General features: G+C 36.2%; 1 protein-coding gene and 1 long non-coding RNA gene across 2 annotated transcripts in view; one reads left to right on the top strand and one right to left on the bottom strand.

Moving 5' to 3' along the window:
- Window positions 1-660: 660 nt before the first annotated feature.
- LOC123865176 lies at window positions 661-8826 on the bottom strand. Its single transcript, XR_006795928.1, has 3 exons — window positions 8704-8826; window positions 5116-5119; window positions 661-672 (listed from the first exon to the last, which is right to left on the bottom strand). It is a non-coding gene; the product is annotated as an uncharacterized LOC123865176 (long non-coding RNA).
- Window positions 6787-22938, top strand: part of LOC123865165 (homeobox protein aristaless-like) — a 93558-nt gene continuing 77406 nt past the window's right edge. Inside the window, exon 1 of the mRNA XM_045906038.1 lies at window positions 6787-7361. Coding sequence (XP_045761994.1) covers window positions 7157-7361 — 205 coding nt within the window. The 5' untranslated portion in view covers window positions 6787-7156. The remainder of the gene's footprint in view (window positions 7362-22938) is intronic.

Genomic DNA, 22938 nt, shown 5'->3' on the forward strand with positions numbered 1-22938 from the left:
ACAAATACAAAAAAAAAAAAAAACCCGCCATGAAAAATAAAATTAAAGTGTTTCTTGTACGATGGTACGGAACCCTTCGTGTACGAGTAAGACTCGCTCTTGACCGGTTTTTAAGTATGCCTTAATATTAAGTAAATATGTTTTTTTGAACATTTTTAGTTATTAATCAATTAAATACTTAAAGATAAAGCGCAAATATATTTAATTGCTTAAAACGAACATAACTCCGAGAAGTTAGAGGTGCTTGCCCGGGATTGAACCCCGGACCCCCAACTAGAAGGCCGACGTCTTACCTATACCTATTTACAAAGTATCACTCTGTGCCAACGTCTTTACCACTGGGCTATCGGCATTAGTACGCGACAGGTCGAGCCTTCTTCCAATCACTTGCCATCTGCTCCTACACTTCACATCAGTGTAAATAAGGCCTTACACATAGTCAACTTACCTCTCCTACCCTCGGCTCCCATCGATACAACTTAATGAGCATTTTTATCCCTTATTGAGTGTCGAGCCTTTTATCGCAATGGCCGTATAATCACCCCTTGTCGACATGCGCCGGGAAACCCCTGCTGTTTCGCCCCAAACTGGATTATGGATGTTTTACCGCCTATCCACAACTTGAAGAACGCAGTGAGCGAGGCGGGAAAACAAAGGCATAGATTATAGAGCCTCCCACGAACAAGAACGGTTCAAAAGCGGTGAAAACGGTGGAGGTGACTTTCACACATTCTTACACTGTCTAAAACATATATTTACCTATGCAAGGTGTATTTTTATTTTTATTCTTATTTATTTGGGACAATAGACAATTACATATTATATATAAAAACTATAACTTAAATCCATCGTACAATATTAGTAAATATGTAATCAACTACACTATCCACAAATTAACAATAGAGCTAGGGAGACACGATATGAATAAACTACATAAGTAAACAAAGAACTTAAACTGTACAGTAATTAAAAACAACTTATAATTTAAAATAACAAAAAAAAAAAAAAATGTGTGGTTTATACAAAACAAAAATAAACAAATATAAAACGTAATCAGAACGCCAGCAAAAATTAAGCGTTATTATTATAGTACCAGAATCCAATACTTATAACCATTTGCCTTATCTTGTAGTTTTAGTGATTTAGTATTTTTGATTATAGATGACCCCTAGCATCAGTTAGATGTTTTATTTTCAATATATTGTGAACTTTAACAAAATACAGGATTTTTTTATTTTTTTGTGTTTTTTTGTGGTAAGTATCTTATCAGTAGTCAATCAATTGTTTTCGATTATGCTAGCGTTCTGGTTATCTGGTTACACCTGTATACCAAACTTACCGATCAACTCATCGACGGCCCACTATTGAGCACAGGTCTCCTCTGAGAATGATAAGTTAGCCAATGCGGATTGGCACTTGAAGTTGGTAAAAACAATAATATCCTGAATATGTCTATAAGTACATACGTCTAATAGGAATCTTCTATTTATTCATTTTGCATGAAATAGAAAATATTTTAATTTTATTAGAGAAAGCTTTGTGCTATAAAAACTCGTATGCAAAGTTATGAGTTACCCTATACAGAGAAGAAGGCGCCTGTGTACCTTATTAGGTGTCAGGTTTTACTAGTTTATAGGAAACTGCATGATACATGCAAAGGTATACGCTCACTTGTCATTATCTCACTCCATTCTAGGATTTTTGGCTCTAAGGACTATCGCCCCTACGACAAGCATGGCTTGCCCACAGTCGTTTCAGCTTGCTAATAGTTTGGGCTATGTTAGTGACTTTGCTTCGCCTGTGGATTTCCTCATTTTGGATCCTTCAGGGAAACTACTAACATTGCCCGCTTCATAATTCGACTGACTTTAAATTTTTGGCCGAACTCCAAATCCGTTTGTCAGTATTTACGTTTCAGCACCATAATATGTGCGAACGGGAACAGCACTGGATAAAACAGACTTACATCTATTGATGGTAAGAAGACTTGACTCAATATCCCAAAAGCTGCCCAACATAGCCGAATTCTTTTATTACTTTTTCGTTGCAATTGCTTCTACCTAATTGGAATTATTTTTCTAATGTAGGTAATTGTACTTAATTTGAAACAATTTCGATGCCAACATTTACGACATTCACCAATGCGCGGGAGAACATGCTAATTGAACATTACATTTGTTTTGTACGCGTCATCCTGAAACCGACACGAGAATTGGCTAAGGCTACTCAGCATTTCTTCAAGATCTTGCGAAAATTCTGCTAAAATAATCACAATGTCAGCGATTTTATTCTTATAAATAGCTCTTGGCGCATTTACTTACCAGGATCTTAGTAAAAATATTTTATTACTTTTGCAAATATGCGAGACAGGTTAATGGGCGCTCACCTTTACTTGTCATGCGACCGCGCAGCCTCCCGCTGCGTAAGTGTAAACTAGATATTTTACTCCATGCGGCCATAATATTAACGTTCCAATTAAAATTTCTATTAATACCAAGGACTCGATATTGCATGCTGTCTGTTCGCCTTTAAATGAGCAGTAAATTATATCAATTATTTATATATTTTTGCAATTATACTTGGATTAATTAGTTTGCCATTAAGTTCTGTATAAGGAAACAGAGCAATTAAAATGACAATAAATGGAGAAGTTTCTACTTTTTGCTAAGAATTTAGCATTGCATTCTTTGAATTTAGTCCATTTTCACACTGGACCATCAGGCCTTCTGGGTCCCAAGCGCGTTTGGTCCTGGTCTAGAATGCACAATTATTGTCAGAAAACCATAAGTTCGAACAATTAGTTTAGCAATAGAGATTTATAATCACAACATATTATTATGTGCTAAATTAGTATCCCAATCCTTCTGATTTAATGAAATTCTTTCACGATTTGTTAAAATAGGTACCCTACCCTATCCCTACCAATTATGACCAATCGAGGAAGAATTTTTTCGGTTAATTCACAGTTTTGGAAAGACTAGCTAACATAGATACAAAAATCTTTTTTATCAACAATTTTTACAAATGCAATAAAATAGGTTTCAGGAAAGCAATATTCGGAAGTGCCATGAAAATATGAACAGATAAAGCAGACAATTAGGTAAATAATCTTACACACAGACGGATACACTTTCGCCCGAATAGGTATAATTAAACATAGACCTAAGAAAAGGGGAAAAATAATTTATCTAAGAACAAAATATAATTAAAATAATTGCTATTATAATAAAGGTTAATCCTAGATAAAATATTATATTTTAATCCAAGGTCTACGTCAATCGTGGTTAAAATTATAATAATTTTATTGTTCCTTGTCTTTTATTTATGAATATTTTTGCGTAATAGTTCAGCTTTTCACATAATGAAAGAGATCTCTTTACTCCATCGTATTCAATGTTACCAAACTTAAAAGGCTATATTCTATAAATTACCTAAGTACAAACACTACCGACAAAACCTTAGGTTATTCCTACTTAGCTATTCTTTCTCGTACGATACGATGAAGACACAATCTGTAGATGTTTTTTGTTTATCCTGTTTTTTGCTATGGAGATGATCCCAGGACCGCCAGACATTACTTATTTTTTGTGAAACAAAATGTGTGGGATAGAGTAGTGTGTGTACTTTTAATATACGCATATTTGCTAACTTGTACCGATGCAATGGCCAGTTTAACGAGTGCTGATTTTTATGTAAGTAGGTATTTTCCAGTGATGTAGGTTTCTAAAAATTCACTATCAGCTTTTGTAAAATAGAGTCTAGCTTTTTCGTTAGACTAACTATACAGATCATTTAAGAGGGATCTCTCCGTCGCTCGTTTCATACAAACGTAGTTCTAATTTCATTTGACATATTCTAGAAACTAATATCTATGTTTGTGGTTTTCCAGATTTCTGTTAAAATATTCAATTTCAAAGTTACGCGGTCTTAAAAATTCACATACAAATCTTTGAGCCCCTGTAATTTTAAAAGTACATATTATTAGAAAAATCTAAAACACCATAGACACTGTTTTAGTTTCTAGAATTATATGTCTGCAAAATTTCATGGACTTTGCTTGCTTAATATTCAAATGAAATTTTAACTACGATTGTATGAAGCGAGTGACGGAGAGAGCCCTGTTAACAGGTTAAACTATTTCCATCTTAGACTGCATTACAGATCATAAGTGATCTGTGGACTGTATCGTCATCTACAATGTAGAGCGCAAGGACTAACTTCATCGAATAAAAACTAGATAGGTACCCACCTTCCCTTCATTTGTAAAGCAAATGTGTATAATATCAAGCACCCAGTCGTCAATCCTAAACCAATGGTGGCCATAATGAATAATGGCAACACAATAAATAAAGATGGCGTCGTGCCGCGAGCGAACTGCGATTGAACGTTAACTAGAACGAATAGCGTACAGGACATCTGGATATTGCTAAGCTGCATGACGTTTAGGGCTGTCGAATACTTTTTTTTTTTTTTTTTAATCTGGCTTTACTCTGATTAGCCAATGTCAAGTTTGTGATATTTTCAAGTTATTGAATATATACAAGTATGGACTCCGTCTGCGCCGGCGCCCGCCGACATACGCGCGGGGCCCCTTTAGAGCGCTTCCCAGTCAGTTCCACCACCAAAAAACACCAACTAACACAAAAACCAGCCACTCTTAACAAAAAAAAACACTCCAAACAAGCACAGCACGCGCGCCAGCAAACGCCATCGCAGACGAAGTCTATCGAATTCTTACTATATGCTCAGAAAGGACGCAGAACAGGCATACATACAGACATAATAATTACATACATAGGTTCGATGATCGTGACAATCGTGAGGTATAAACATTGAGCAAAACGTTTCGTGTGTTGACGTATGTAGTATAAAGGAATTCAACGTCGCTGTCACCCTCTTGCAATATGCATCCTCAGTCATGCGATCTTACATACATCTAAGTATAGTGAATTTACCTGAAATGGCTCTCTTCTTTTCTTCGATTTAATGTTTTCGTGCATTTTTTCGTGCGCTTTGTCCGGATCGAGTCTTGAGCATCCGATTTTTTGATTCAGGCTCTCAGGTCAGCCGGGCGATTCAGAGCACTCGATTCGGTAAGTTACCGTTCGATAAGACGTACCTACTTTCCATTGAAAAATACATCTTATCGAACGATTACTTACCGAATCGAGTGTTCTGAATCGCCCGGCAGGTCGGGCTTAGCTCTAGGAACGTTGGAGTGTAAGATATCGAAGGTACCAACGATGGTAGAATTCGAATGTCGAGACACATTAACGTAATACCTAACCTAAAATTTGAGATAAGTAAAGTTTACTTTTATCAAATTTTACCAACGGATAGACGTCCATAAATGGACAGCCCCTACAAGAGACTTGCTATGAGTCGCAGTATTGCGTCGCCTGGATTCAGCGGCTTCCTGCGACTCGTCTGATGTCGTCTGTCCACTTATCGGTGATACGCCAACGCTGCACCTTCCAGTGCATGGTCGCCATTCTACTACTAAGTAGCTCCTTAGAACCCCAATATCTATCGGTTCTTTTAACTGTGTACTTACCTCACCCATTGCCACTTCAGCGTATAGGTAGTTAAGTGCTTATCTTGTGTCATTTTCAGAAAATGGTCATTATAATCAAAATTGCCAACACAACGTACAAGAAGAAAGTTACAACCCTATCTAGAGCCTTAGTAATTTAGTAGTCAACCCTAATTTCGCCGAGGGCTAAAAAGCGATCTTAATTTATGGGTTTCAATTGTGATAAACGGATTGACAATAAATAAATTATTTTGTAGGTATGTTTAAATCTACCGAGATTAGATATCTCTCTGCCTACTTACTTACCTAACTACCTAATAGTGGACACTGGACCTACTACTGGACACTTACAATTTACATCGTAGATTAGTAAATAGGTAAGATATAATTAGGTATTCTATTAGGGTAGAGACCACTGTTAGGCAAAATTTACGGATACCTACTGTTTACATTGTTATTAAATGTAAGGGCAACCAAGATAGACAAGTTTTTGGAGCGTTTAATGGCCTTTTTCAATTATAGACTTTACTTTAGAATTAAGATTTAACTAAAACTAAATGACAAATTTAATTTGGACAGTCAAAAGTGCATGATCTAACCAATGGTAAATTACACAGTGACGCTACTGCTCGCCTGTGGCTGGGCGACGCACATTTCCCTGAAAAGATAGCGATTTTGCCTAGTCAGCGTTCACGGCCACCGTTTCTAGGCTAAGAGCCGGTGCAGCAGCGAGCGTGCTTAGGCGAGGAGCTGGTAACATAACTAGGTCGTCATGATTTGAAGCATACCTACTCGAAAGTGTCGATTCCGTGGTGTCGTCGACACCTTCGAGTGCGTAAACACCGCATCAGTAGACATCTATGTAGTCAGTACTGTTACGCGTTTATGTGTCACACACACCAGCGTACGAATTTCTCTTCACTTTCTGGAATACGTCAAGCACCTACAGTATGAGCTTTGCCTATCTAGAGTTTCAGGAAGGTTCATCTTTGGCTTGGTACGGTAGGTAACGTTGTCGTAAATCGAAATGCTCGCATACCATATTGTATTCTGTACCTATATGCATACCTAGTAGGTACAGGGTACAGAATTAATATGATAAAATTATCGCGCGGATAAATTTCACTGTGTAAACTAGCTAAAAGTCGCGTAGGACGCGTTGAAGTAAAAATGTCGTGCGTGGGCGGTGACTCCGCCTCAGAGGGCGTAGGGAGGAACGCGCGAACGCACTCTAGAGGAGGGAAAGAGGACCAGTCGCGTTCACCTCGGCCGAGTTGGCGCGCGTAACTTAGCGCTCGCGTTGCATTGCATCCGTGCTTACTGAATACGTGCCTTCCTTTGCCTTATTTAAAAAAAAAGTTACAAGCTAACAAAAGCCTTACAAAACGAATGATAGGTACAAAACTTGTAAGAATTGACATCAGTGGAAAAACGCAACGATAATAAACTAAAAAAGAAAAGAAAAAAACGCGACAAAAAATTGACTGTAAACAAATAATTAATAATCTGTGGTAAATAAAAAAAAGTTGTGATTCAAAATGGAACTGCTACACAGACTGTCAAGTGCGTGATAATGAAAAGCGAGGTAGAGGGAACAAAAGTTTTAAAATTCCAAGTTCAAAGATGGACCTGACGACGAGACGGGGGGAAGATGGGACCGGGGAGGTTGTGAATGGAACGGAACAGTGCCGTGAACTGAATGGAACCGGAAGTGATGTAACGGGGGTGGTAGAAGTATCGAGGAAGACTAGTTCGTTCAGTATTAGGAACCTTGTAGGCGCTGAGGACTGCGATCGGCCTGCCGACGGGAATGCAAATCCGAGCGAGGGTAAGTTTCAATTTGAAATAGAATGTCATAACTTTTTTTAATGTACTTTTTAGGCACGAAAGTTGGTATTAAAATAGTTGTTCACAGAATTTTAAATTAAATCCTAGAAATTTAAATTAAAGATCCTAGTTTGTAATTGCTTATAGCTAATACAAAAGTAAATATTTTTCTACCTAAGTAAGTATCGAAACCTATCACTGTGACCTAATATAATTAATAGTACCTAGTTATTTTTACAAAATCATCAAAAGTCTCAATCAGTTTAAAAATGTATGCTGGAAACATGGCTGGAACCTATCTATCTACGAAAGTACCCAAGGTATGTACCTGCCTAATTGCTCTATCTTCATTAAAAATACTTATTGGGAAGTTGGACACTTAAAATTATATAGGCCTATACTTAGTAGGCCTTATGTTTCTCATAATTGCATAAACCAAGGCGAATTAAAATTGGATTTCATTATTCTCCTTTTACCTATTTCATTTTTTTACTTTTTAGGTAAAATATTTGACTGCGACGCGACGTGCAATTCTAATATTTTAAAAACTCTAGGTCTATCTGTCAACGCATCAAATCTGCGCGAACGAATCTCCAAAGAAAATTATCGCACGCGGAAACCGCGCGATTTTGCTCAACACTTGTCCTTTGCCTTAAAATCGTGCTTTTTCCAAAATTCGGCTATAGATGTATTTTGTGATTATTTTTTATTCATTATAGGCAAGCGCTTGACCACAATCACACCTGATGGATGGAAAGTGATGATGTGGCCTAAGATGGGATGCGTTCACTCTTGTTTTAAAGATACCCGCTTTGTAGAATCCCAAACTGATGTTCGTAAAAAAGTATGCTAAGTAGGTAGGTACATAGGATCAAGATTTTTAAATACTGTCTTGAGTTTGATCTTATCCTATGTAGCATACTTTTTAGGAACTTCAGTTTTTCTGAATTCGCATGTTTTTGGCGATAACCCAAAAACTACTTTTTGGGGATAGCCACTTTTTAGCGAAAAGAACGCAGCATAGGCGAAGGACAAACCGTCATCCTTTGGATTGAGGAACGGCGAAGCTTCGGGCATTTACTAAAATAATATATCTCTACCGAGTAGGTACATACTCAATTCAATGCTCTATACCTCTAAGAGCCGTGATAGCCAAGTAGTTAAGATGTCCACCTCCTATTCGGAAGATCGGGAATTCTAACTCAGGCATACGACTCTAACTTTCGATGTTACGTTACTAAGTTAGTTAAATATAATTTGACTAGAGGAGAGAACATCGCGAGGAAACCTGCATGCCTAAGAGTTCTCGATAATAATATTCTCAAAGGTGTGTGAAGTCTTACTTTGCATAGGCTTAAGTTTCAGTTAAAACGAGACTTTATGCCAGCGGTATAACGCCGTCTCATTTTAACCGTGTCTTAAGTCTTAGCAAAATCAAAGTGCGCTCTACAGATCTCAGCCTGAGAGGAGACCCACACTCAGTAGTGGGCCGGCAATGGGTTGATCATGATGATGATGATAACCCAACCTATTCCGATCACGACTGACTAACGAGCGTCGACGCTACATTTATCACGTATTTCATTTTATCGCGGAGAACCTTAAAAATTATGACCAATTTACGACTACAACTTCATGTACGGCACTACAATGTTTTTGAGGGCCTTAATGGGTTTTCGCGGCCATAAAATACATAATTACCCATAGATATACACAATGTCAGCTGCAATGGAAATAATATGCGTCTTGTAGCCGGAGAGCTGGTAGAATTTTTTTAAGATGTACCGTTTCCCTATTTGATTTGACAAAAAACTCGACGATTTGACTCTCAAGCGAAGAACTCCGTACCATGGGTACAAGATATTTAACACTGTTATATACTTTAATTTATTAATTTGTGTGGTGGCAGTTTTGAAATTTGTCATATTAGGTATTTGTTAAATTACAGCGGAAATAGAAATACATACTGTGAAAATTTCAACTCTCTACCTACCTATTACGGTTCATGAGATACAGGCCGCAGACAGACAGACGGAAGGCACCCTTAGCACCCTTTGGATACGATACCCTAAAAACTAGTACACTAAAAGTTAGTATGTATTAAGTAGGTAGTGATAATACATTCATTTTAGATGAGAATAGAAAACTAAGTACCGTCGGAGCTACATGCTTTCGTTAAGAATTTCCTTGCGATTCAACCACGTTATACAATTTTCATTTGAATACAGCGTAACATATTAGTTTTTACATAGATACTAGCTATCGTTAATCGTATACTATTCGGTGTCCCGTAGATCTAAGTCATTTGTGGGAATGGGTATAATCTTTTATAACAAAATTCCTCAATCAATTTTGGACGTGCCTTTACACAGTTTCAAAAAATCTATTAAAACTATGCTCCTGAGAAAAGCATATTATACAATCGAAGATTATTTAAATGATAAAAAGCGTGGATTTGACCTGCAGCTCACTCCAGCAATGCGCGGGAACTCTATTGCTTTTATACATGGCATAATACCTATTGTATATCAAATCTTTGAAAAGAGCAACCGCCGAGTTTCTTGCTGGTTCTTCTCGGCATTCCGAATCAGTGGTAGATGCTATTTACGATTCAAAAGAACTTGTAAAAGTCTAATTGAATAAAATTATTTTGAATTTTGAATTTGAATTTATGATATTTTCTCTAGTAAATATCGCTACAGGTATCTAGTTCCAGGTTATATTTTGTCAGCTTAGCTGTGAAGTGCAACAAACAGACAGACATACACACTTTGTATTTATTAGTGTGAATCTTTCTTTTCCCATAAGCTCTTGGTGCGCAAAGTCAGCTGCAATGAAAATAATTTGCTTTATTGCATACGCGCCTCATTACGTGCCGATAAAATTGCTATATTCCATCGGAATTACATACAATTACAGTTGTAATTAGCTAAAATTATAATGAGATAATTAACGAGAATTATCTATATAGTTAAGTATTTAATTGAAAATTGATAATGCCGTTATAAACAATACGGACTATAACTACCTAGTAGGTATAGGTAGATAGCAATATGTATTCACTTTTTTGGGTATTTTAATGCACGTTTTTCTGAAATAATTAAAAAACCCTAATAAAAAAAAATTATGAGGTAATTACCTATAAGTTATCGTAGGTATAAAATTCCTTCTTACAAAGAACAAAAATATTCGTTTACGAAAAAAATTAAAACATAAATTAATTTAAAAAAGATTCTTCACTGTCCAAGAGATGAGCGTCTACTTGTAAGTGCACCTGCAAGTGATTTGCTAACTCAGTACCTAACACTGCATGATAATAGCCACTGAGCTCATTTGACATTAGTTGGTTCTACATTGCTGCTTCATTGAGTAACAATAAAATATTTTTCGTAGAAAACCTTCAATGGATTAAAAATAAATATCAAATAAACTCGGTGGTCATCATTCAGCGACATGTATACTGTCATAACTCAGTCATAAAGACTATTAGTGTGTATGAAAGCAACGCATAGGTAAGTAGGGTAAAATACTATACGATACGACCACACGACCGACGCAGGCAAATGGCAATATCATTAATTTCGCCAATTCCCTAGAGATATCATGAATATAATAAGATAATATTATAATATGACTGAATTTATAGGTCTCCCATTAAGGTGAGACCATTCCGGATATCAGTTTTTTTTATTATCCAAAGTTACAGCAAAATACCCGACAATCGTTGGCTCCAGCTTAAACCACGTTTAAAAAATGCTGATTAAATAATTGGAAATATCCCTATTATATTATGATACCTAGGCACTCAGTACTTACACCTCTTATTATTCCCAATGGTCCGGGGGTAGGAATTAGCTTCACCTGTCGGTGCAGTGAACAGCTATTGAATTTGCCGTGCTGTAATCGATTAGCAGTCCAATTTAGCGCCGGAAGCGGCTGGTTAAGCGGGTGACGTCACGAGCCGGCACCGGAGGGATGGAGTGTGGTCCAAGTCAAAACATGTAGAGTTTTATTTACCTACTAACATGCATGTGTGGTACAAATTATAATACGTATAATACGTATATAATATAAATTATATTCCGTATAATACGTATACGGAAGGACATAGGCTACTTTTTATCCCGGAAAATCAAAGAGTTCCTACAGGATCTAAAAAAACCAAAATCCAGGCGTAATATATATAAATCCACAAGTAGTAGTAACAAAAAGGATAACCGCCTAATTTTCGTGATTTATTACTTATTAGAAACCACGTACAGTCGACGTCAAAAGTCCATATAGAATAAGTAAACAAGTTGCCTTGCATGCACTCTGTCACGCACACACTTGCACTGTAATATTATACAAGTCATTCAATTTGTAAGCCTGAGTAACATCTAAAAATTTCTTATATAAAGCAAAAGAGTTGAATGGCGCAGCGCGGGGGTACCCGGACTGCAAACGCGACGGTTTCTGGTTCGAATCTCGGGTCCGTGTAAGCTTTTTTCTGTTTTTATTTTTTTAAATGATACGTTTAGACTAATAATAGCTTAAGTGGGTAGTTTAAAAAATCGCAGTTACGAAGTTAGATAAAATATGGTCACTGAGTACCGACGGACAAAAGATTTTGACAGTCGTTACTTGCAAAGGCTACAACATTAATTCATGTTGTTTCTTGAGTGTTGAAAACGTTTTATTTTACTTGTCTTCGAGAATAATGCAGGCTAATGTGTATTGTTGATAAAACTGATTTTGAACATTTGCAATGAAACTGATTTCACCGTGAGTATTGTTTTTATTGTTAGATAACGTGTATTAGGTTAAGAAATTGTGTTCATAAATCAATCATTCATTACATAAAGTTTTGTGAGTAAATAATACTCGAATACTCGAATACGTGATCGAAGGAATATCCATAAAATACTTAGTAGATTAAAGTGTTGTTTTATTTGGTGTTATATTAATCTCACTGTTTGGTTTTTAGTGGATCACCGAAAAGCGTTGGGGGTGTCGCGCCGCGAAGAAGAAGGTAATTTAACATCTAGACCGCGAAGTGGCCACCCGCGTCATATTAATGATTCACAGCGGAGATCTATGGTCGAACAATATGAAAATGTTGTCCCAAACATGGAATCTGGACGGATATCTGTCAATATGTGGGGCTGGATGAGTGCCGCTGCACCTGGTGAACTAGTGTCAATTGCAGGGCGCCCCACAGCTGCACATTATGTGGAAGTGTTACGTGACAGCATGTTGCCGACTGTGTGGTGTGTGTATCCAGTTGTTAATATGCCACAACTATCTTTTGTCCATGATAACTGTCCTGTGCATCGAGCACATATAGTGCGTGATTGGCTTAATGAAAACCCAGACATAACTATTATTCCCTGGCCAGCAAGATCACCAGACGGGATATGCGAAACGAAAGGACTGCAGAGGAATTAGAGGCTCACTATATGGAAGTGTGGGAGAATATTAGAAGAACGGATAATATCTGTTTCAACATAGTCGGATCCATGCGGTGGCGCTTGCTTGCTGTTATTGAAAATAGTGGAGGTTATATTAAATACTTAAACAATTTACTTATAAAGTTATATCCATTTTACTTTTTAAGTCTTTAAACATAGAACATAAAGTATCTTCTTTTCTTAACTTATATTATGTTAATAATATATCTTACTAAAATTAACAGACAACAAAAGCAGCGCCGCCGAATGATTACTAGTTTTTGTAAGGTTTAGCTTCAATTTTCTTTTCTTTATGAAAACGATTACTTAAGCTATAACCTTTAAAATAGATTGAAAATAAATAGCTAATATTATCTATTTATTACTTTGTAGCAAATGTAAAAAGATAACAATGAAAAAATCACAATAAAGTCGATTATCTAGTAAAAAGTGTTTTTTTTCTTATTTACTCTTTTTATAATATCAATAAACAATAATTATATAAACAAAAAGTCATTTTATTAAAAACTAAAAAAAAACGCAATAAGAGATTCGAACCTAGATCATTTGGAGCTAATGCATTGTGTGCCGACTATGTTACTACGACACTGAGAGTGAGTATACGCAGAGATATGAAATAAACAATCACTAAAGTCAGTAGATAGGTCGAGTAGGAATAGAAAATTATTTTAAACTTAATGGTTGTTGTCTTAAGGTTGATATTGTAGACATTTTATGGAAGTATTGAACTGAAATCGTTTGAACCTTATGTAGTTTACTTAAGGTTGATAATATTATTGACAGTTAATATTTATTTGTGTGAGTGAGCATGCGAGTGATTCAAAGCATTCCTTGCTGCACGGTTTTAGCCTTTAAGCTATGTATGGACTTTCGACGTCGACCGTACCTAGCTTATACTTAATATAATTATCACCACTACCTACTAACTCCCTTCAAATAAAGTACCTACTACTTTACTTAAGCTAAAATGCAATTATGCACTTTATATCCTTTTATTTTAGGTCTTATAGGGTACCTGACATTACTGACAGAGATCTCTAAGGTTTAGGTATGTATGAATTATCTCTAAATAGTGTTTAGACTCAAGGCTTATTGCGGTAGACTCGACTGTGATGTCCAATTGGACAACAATATTGCACCCATATTGCAGCAATTACTGCAACATGGGTGGGTTAGTTCTTATTCTAGTTGTATGACAGGAAGTTAAAGTTTCATTACGATTACCGCTATACTTTGACCGTCAATAGAAGCAAAATGGGTTTCACAAGCCAGGGTTTGTTAACTTTGGCCCTTTTACCTTTGACGTGGATGAAGACGAAAAGAATATTTACTTGATCAACCAGCTTTGCTTTTTATTGTGGTCAAAGTTCGCATAACTTTAATAGTCTGCCATGCAACTAGAGTCTAGACCTAATCATTGTAAGCATGCAACAAACGCTTACTCTTGTACCATAACATGCAGACCTTGTATATTAATCGATATCGAGTTCTAAATTATTAAGAAATACATACTGTATATATAATATTTATAATTATTTTAATATGAAGGTTAAAAATTAAGTCAATCATCTGAAACTAATTTATTCATCCTGTATTAAAACATTATAATTAATGTTAAACTTCAGAAAACCAAAACTAAACAACGGTATTTTAATTTACTTAATTTTTTTAATGAAAACTTTTTTAGGGTTGGGCGATTTTGGGATGAGTAAAAACTTCAAGTTCCCGTCACCGACATGCTTAAGTTATTAACTTATTAATAGTGCCGATAGATGTGAAAACTAAACTAATGTTAATGCTTATAATTTACAAATACCTAATGAAATTTTAATTTTTATATCACTTAAGTAGGTACAGTTAATTTAAATATCCAAAAAAAACATTGTTATGTCATAGTTTTAAGTTTTCACTTATATATCGGCAGTCCCCACTGCCAATTTTTAACTGACTTCAAAAAAAGAGAAGGTTCTCAATTGGTCGGATTTTTTATTTATTTATTTATTTTACTCTTTACTCACTCTGAACTCATGTAGAGAAAAAAAAACAAACCCGCTACCTTGCGAACTATTAAATGATGTTAAACGTTTATAACCAAAAGCAATTATTATTATCGATAAGTACCCAATTCACTTGCAGGTACAGATAAAAATAATTAGGTTTTACTTTAAGGAAGCCACTTTAACTTGGTATCTAATCGTCTCATTTGCTTTTAAATTAAACTTTAATTATATTATGTAGAATACCTACAGGTAACGTCAATAACCAAGCATTGAAAAATAGGACAGGATTTTTGTTAAATTTTAAATTAAACAAGCAGTTAGGTAATTGAAATACTAAGTACCTACTTATATAGGTAGCAATATTTAATAAAAATTAATTATTTCTTTTTGTTTTGCCTCTTATGCCCACCTATACCATTTATCCGATGGCAACGAATCTTTGTACAGTTGTTTTTGGAACTTGCAACAAGGTACATGAATGGCGTAGTGCTTTTCACTATAATACTTCCCTAATATCAAAATAAAATCTATCTCCCTTATTTAGGCAATATACCTAAATCATACTTATTTATTTATTCGAAAAATATACCTACCAAATAAGTAAGTAGGTACTATATTATCATATTATACAAATGCATGAAAAGAACGATTATGTATTCTTGCATTTCCTGTGTTCATTGCCCTCCAAATAAATCATATCTGATAGCCCGTATGTAAGTATTAATATTTAATTATTACTGTAAATATAGGCTGCACATTATAGGTAGCCAGGTGCGTCCTATCAATAAAAAATCGTCGACATTGACATTCGCAGTCACTAACTAACTATCACTCGCCAAATCTACACATGATATTAATCTTCGTGTCAAAGCGAAGGTTATATTACTGTTATAACCACAGAAAGGCTGGCTCATGGCTCTTCCAACATCAATGGTTATGACAGTAGAAACTTGTATTTCAAATTGTTAATATCACCTATTCGAGGGGTCGGGGTTTCGATTCCGGGCACGCACCACCACCTTTTCGAAATTAGGTGTTTTTATGTAATTAAATATTACTTGAAAGTAATTGGTATAATACGGTGAAGGAAAAATTCGTGAGGAAATCTGCATACCTACTTGAAAGTTCTCAAAGGTGTGGTGCCAATCGGCACTTGGCCATTGTGCAGCGTAGTGTCTCATTCTGAGAGGAGACCCGTTGCTTAGCAACAATAAGAAATACAACAATATGAAAGGAGTTTCAGTAGACACTTTACCGCTTCGTTAACTCGATTAGTGCTACTAGAGTTCTGATAAAAAACACAAACTGCAGAGCAAAATTTTAAATTCAATAAGATTTTAAAAATCCACTTTATTTCTTAGAAATTAGAAAGAGATAAATAAATTTTTTGAAAGATAAAATTCTCAAATATTAATAAAAAAAACTTAAGTACTTTAAGTGCAAAGAATCGAGAGTCGGGACCCTCCAGCTTTATTTGAATTCGGTTCGGTTAAAAACCACGTAACTCAATATTATATTTAAAGAAGGTTTAAAAAATTAATGCAGTTAAAAAACCCGTAAAGCAAAATGATTATTATGTGTGTAGGTCATGTTCACGTATTTATCTGTGAATATCATTGAATTATTAATAGAACCTGATAATATACACTTCTTGTGGTCATTCACCACTCTACCCAATTAGTGAAGTGCTTATTAAAGCAAAAAAAAAACCAGCCAAGTGCGAGTCAGACTCGCGCACTGAGGGTTCCGTACTCCGGTATTTTTTCCAACATTTTGCACTATAAATCAAAATCTATTATGCATAAAAATAAATAAAAGGTCCTTAAAATAAAGTAAAGCCCTTTCATATGATACCCCACTTGGTATAGTTATCTTACTTTGAAAATTGAAACACATTTTAATTTTTTTTTAATGATATAACCACAAATTCGCGGTTTTCAGATTTATTCCTGTATATGTGCTATAAGACCTACCTACCTGCCAAACATGATTCTAGGACAACGGAAAGTACCCTATAGGTTTCTTGACAGACAGACAGATAACAAAGTGATCCTATAAGGGTTCCGTTTTTCCTTTTGAGGTACGGAACCCTAAAAATATTACAAAAAATTGTTTGTACGTCGATTTAATTACGGCTAATAACGTCTCCGACATAAATAACGCATTTTCATTGTTTCCAACTATTACTGCGTGGAAGAAGCAAAAAATATAAACGGAAATGGCTTTGTTATACAGTGCGAGCTGGCTCGCTAACTCAGTCATCATAACTAAATGAAAGCAATAAAACTCATTTCACATGGGTTGATTTTACATTGCTGCTTCACTGAGCGATATAAAAATAATATTTCGTACCAAACTTTCGATGCATTTAAAATAAAATACTTCTGAATAAAAGCCACCAAGCTCATTTAACATAAATGTTAAATGAGCTTGGTGGCTTTTATTCAGTGATGATCACTGAGTCAGCGGATCCTCTTCGTAGAAGTCGGACGCCTTTGATCTCGTGGTAAATGACGACCACGACGAGGCTTCAATACAGGATACCTACGTGGGTAAGTTTGGTCGCTCTTTTGTCCCTCATTTACCGAATAAATTGCTCTGTCTTTACGGTTTCGTCGAACCACTGTATCACATACCTACTCTGTGCTCTTGGTTAGAGTTACTGCGGTGCAGATACTCGCATGCACACAACCACACAATGCCAGTCATGTGCTACACCGGTCAGTAAGTTAAATGGACTTAGGTACTTACCTACTTTTTAACAAGTTTTTAGGGTTCCGCAGCCAAATGGCAAAAAACGGAACCCTTATGGATTCGTCATGTCTGTCTGTCTGTCTGTCTGTCCGTATGTCCCAGCCACTTTTTTTCCGAAACTATAAGAACTATACTGTTGAAACTTGGTAAGTAGATGTATAAGTAAGTAATAGTAACCCATTCACTACCACTATTGAGCACGGATCTCTTTTCAAAATGAGAAGAATTCAGAGCTGGCCACCAAGCAAGCCAAGTGGGGACTCGCAGACTTCACAAACCTTTGAGAGCATTATGTAAACTCTCAAGCATGCAGGTTTCTTCACAATGTTTTCCTTGGCCTTTACTGATTCACAGTTGTTGCAATAGGTGACGCCAAACTTCCTGAATGCTCTGACGTTCTTGTTTGTGCAGTTCAGCTACATTGAACAAAACCCACCATTTACTTATGTGCTGCAAATGCCGCAACGCATACCTAATACGCGGGTGCGCGGATGTAGATACAGTCAAAGGCTGTAAGTCGCTTAGTACTTTAATGATCATATTTGCGTGGACGGTTATGTACGAGTATATGCGTTAGGTGAATGGCGTGTTTATAGAAAGAGGTCATAATTAAGTGCGACAGGTTTTTGATGCAACAGTTTTGCGGAATTGCTACTCGAATTCTGAGGCCGACCGTAGGTACATAAGTATGCTTTGCTTCCGCTCCGCTGCTTCCCGCCTGTTTAGCGCTAATACGAAGCTACTCATCACCGAATCAGAGATTTCAAGAAGTTTGGCGACACCTATACTCGCTGATGCACCGTAACATCGGTCAAGATAAATGCTCAGCTTCTACGCTGATGTCGGTCGCGTTCGTCAGGCGCACTCACACTGGCCGTGCTGCAGACAAGCCAAAACCTCACGAGACTGCCTCGCTAAGTGTGGACTCTGCTAATAGCTCTAAATTATGAACCTGAGTAACTGCCTCCCGTATGGTCAGCAGCTCACCCTGTATAAAACCAAGAAAGTCATTCTGATACAAAAAATACAACAGCAATAATATGTAATTCCAAGACTCGGTCGTACGTTTCGAAAATTTATAATTTTTTCACGAATACTTTGTATAGTACGGTACTTAGTTAATATTCCTCATGGGTTGTTTATGTTGTTTCATTAATTCGCCGACACATTCTCCCTTTCTATTAAGTCATTAAAGCTGCATTTATATGTACGTGAAAACATTATCAGTTGTGGTTAAGGAATTTTTTTTCGACCGCACGTAGCACCAGTATGAATACTTAGTTACTGATGGATATACGAGTAGATTATAGTTATCAGGATAGGGGCTACGTATACTTTTAATTAGTAGGCTCCTGACTTGGTCAGTGCAAAAACTTGAAAACGTTTTAAGTTTTTTATTTCGTAGTAGGTAACTTGTAGATAGGTAATATACTACCTAATTACCTATTTTTGTATTTATTTTGTGCTTTTATCTAAATATTTATATTTTGTTTTGAATCTTGCAGTTTCAATTACTTTATATATAGATACCTACCCAGTCGGTACTTTTTATGTAGACTGTAGATATTTGGTAATTAAAAGTTCAAAAAAAATATATATAAATATGTAGATCTTCAGGTTAAAACTCCTGAAAAGCTAAACTTTGTGTCTAAATAATGTAATAAAGAGTTTTACTCACTACACTCTTCAATTTGAAGGCAGCCATGTACGGTAAAGTAAGCCATGCCGCGGGCGTTAACTAGTCGTCCATATTATGGTCGTTTTACATGGTTTCATGGAAACAGTTTTTCTGCAATTAGCGTAGGTAAGCTAGCATGTCAATAATTTTAAAAGTAAAAATATATGCGCTACCTATACCCTATATAAGGAATACCTATACAAGTCGTATAATTCAATATGTCAGATGTAATGTTTATTTCAATTAGGTATTTAAAACCTGTTACTTTTAAGTGAAAATGTTTATTTTTGCATCGAGCCACATTTTACCCAGTTAACCATTAGTCATTTAAATGTTCAACTCTAAAATATCTTTAAAAATTACATAATTGGAATAATTCCATTGGAATAATTGGAAAGTAATAATTAAAGCCCGCGATTCGTCCGCGACGATTTACGTTTTTAAAAATCCTGTAAGAACTTTTTCATTTTCCGGGATAAAAACTAGTTAGATAAAATGACTAAGTTTTACATGACTATTCAGTAATCAGTAATTTATTGACTAAATCAATGTCTTTGTTAGTAGGTATATTATACTGATAGGCTGCAGAATTCAGATGGGCGCTTTCCTTCCACTTTCCTGCATCTAGATTGATCACCAACCGAATAAAAGTCTTACTATTGAAAAACGTTCTAAAATTCGTTTGAAAAGCTTTCACTACAAGTGTAAATAAAAATTTATAACACCCCCGACAAGTGAAGGTTACAGTAACGAGAAAAGAGCTGATAACTTTCAAACGACTGAACCGATTTTCTTGGATTATTATTAGCTAAGAACACTCTCGACCAAGCCACCTTTCAAACAAAAAAAACTAAATTGAAATCGGTTCATTAGTTAAGGAGCTACGATGCCACAGACAGATACACAGATTCACAGATGCAAAGATACTCACGTCAAACTTATCACACCCCTCTTTTTGGGTCGGGGGTTAATAATAGATCCCCAAGTTTAAATAAGCGTTCTTTTATTTTGTAAAAGAATGGGTTATTATACACCTACAGAGAGCAAAAATAGCAATTTATAATTATTACCCAGGAATTAATATGAAAAACTTTAATTTCATTTCATAATCGTGTATTATGCAGATGTTTTGAAGGCGTAAGCAATAAATACGACTTGCATGTGCCTGGCGCGTTACTCAATTAATGCGAGCTTATTATTTTTAGCACTACCCGGGCTATCACGCGAAACCCTAGAGTTTTATGGTTATTCCTTATAATTAACGATTAATCGCAACAACCTATTATTATTGTAGGCTATTTTATAATGCACGGATCACGGATACTGCAATTTGTTTTGTGCTTTTAGCAAAAAATATTCTTGTAAATATACCTAGGTATCTTGTAGGGACTTCCGCACGCCAAGGTCTTGCACTGCCTTAATCCAGCACTCGCTGCGTCTTGTATGATGTATATTTGTATAGCCTGTCCACATATACCTACTGGGAGGTCTTCCGACGATGCGCTTTACGGTGCAAGGTCGCATTATAGCATCTTGAGACCCAATATCTATATTTTTTTTAAATAAAAATAGCGAGCAAATGAGCAGGCGGGTCACCTGATGATAAGTGATTACTTACCGCCACCAATGAACTTTTGCAGCACCAGAGGAACTGCCGATGCAACCTTTCAGGAATTTGCTGATCCGCCCCTTGAATAACCCCATGTTGTCATCTAGTGTAGATATCCTATGTCCAGCAATGGACGTCTATCGGTTGATAATGATGAGTGATGATGATGATGATTTTTGTATGGAAGCAGGTGTTACTCATCCGTTTAATCCTTTTTTGTTTGAGGAGGAGGAAAAACCCCATGGATGCCTCAGGCATGCCTGATTCCAGTGGGGATATTGCCCAAAGGCTCACGGCCTAAAACTACGTCCTCTACTCTGCTCTATCTTTCAGCATTTTCACTGAGCTTTGATATGTATAATTTTTCCATTCACTTTACTCTTTTTTAGGGTTCCGTACTTCAAAAGGAAAACCGGAACCCTTATACGATCACTTTGTTGTGTCTATCTGTCTGTCTGTCCGTGTAAGTCCGCCTGTCCGTCTGTCGTGTCTGTCAAGAAAACCTATAGGGCACTTCCCGTTAACCTACAATCATGGCATGGCTTTAGCTGGTAGATAGGCCTTATAGCACAAGTAATGGGAAAAAACCGAAAACCGTGAATTAGAGGTAAAGTTTGTAAGTTTGATTGTAGTAGGTAATCTCTGGAATTCTTGAAACGATTTTATAAATTCTTTCACCAGTAGAAAGCTAATTTTTTTTTGAGTAACATAGGCTATATTTTTTTTTTTTAAATCCCTATAAAAATTGTAATAAGCTACCCGTGTACGTCGCTAGTAGTCAATACTTCCTCATTGCATAAAGCGAATAACTTACGAGTAGCACGCTTCACATGCAATCATAAAGAAAAGACGCATTAATAGGACAAGCGTTTTCCCTCCAGTCGTCCTTTGTAACCTCATAATAATTAACGTCATCAAGTCAGAATACGAGTATATCTCAAACATTCGAAACACGCACGTTACATGTAAGAGAAAATTAAAAACAAGCTTCGATGTAAACAAATCTTGCCTCAAATAAAGTGCAGATAACTTTACAAATGAGAGATGTTCCTGGAATTTAAAGTGAAAATTCATCAATTACGACTTTGAATCTAAATTTTATAGAGATAGAGTTGTTTTTCGACCGTTGGTTCTGCATATTCTTATAGGGTGACATAGAAATAAAAGGATTTAAAAGTGAGAGTTATCACGGGGAGCCATTAGGGCGCACGCGCGGCCCCACAGACGGAAAAAAGGTAAAATAAACAATATCGAGCCTTTGTTACGATAAAGGGGTTCTGTAAATATCTTGTTATTATTCATAAAGCTATAAAATTTTCTGTGTAAGGACACCGAGGTATGGTGATAATTTTGCGCGAGGGATAAGTGCATATTTTTATATTAAATGACTGTTTTATTTATAACATTTAAAAAAACTTGTATCATGCGTATGGTTACCTTCACACGTTTTTTAAGATTCCTCATCAAAAGTTGTAAACGTTTCTAAAGTTTTTCAAAATTTCAAAATATCTAGGAATTGGCGAGCGTTAAGCTCCACCTGAATATGATCCCTAGGGCTCGAAAAAATAATTGTAGAGGTCGGAGGGCAACGTCCTCCTGAGGACGCATCCTGTGAGGCTCGGACCATTGCTTATAATGACCTTCGGATGGGTGAATTGGTTGGACTGGTTAGTCCATAGTCCGTACGCCCCAAGGCCGTGGCGTGAGTCCACGTCTAGGTCTCGTTAGAAATCAAGGACCTCGTCTTCATCGTCTAAGAATTTTCCATAATTTTCATAAAGGTGTGTGAAGTCTGTCAATCCTCACTTGCCCAGCAAGGTGGACTATAGCCAAACCATTCTGAGAGGATACCCGTGGTTATACCAGGATACTCAGTAGTGAGCTGGCGATGGTTTGATGATAATAATGATGAGATTTTAATAAAAAGCTGTGATTTTATTGAATTACAGACGTTTTTACGTCGGTTTTTTTCTGTCACCCAAGGGCCTCTAAAACCAAAAACGCGTCGTTGTAAAAGTAACGTAACCACTGATGGAGACTCCTGTCTTGCCCCGTTGTCGATAAGAGGAATGTCGGAATTGGGATCA

Source organism: Maniola jurtina, chromosome 1 (assembly GCF_905333055.1).
Source record: "Maniola jurtina chromosome 1, ilManJurt1.1, whole genome shotgun sequence".
Lineage (NCBI taxonomy): Eukaryota > Metazoa > Arthropoda > Insecta > Lepidoptera > Nymphalidae > Maniola > Maniola jurtina.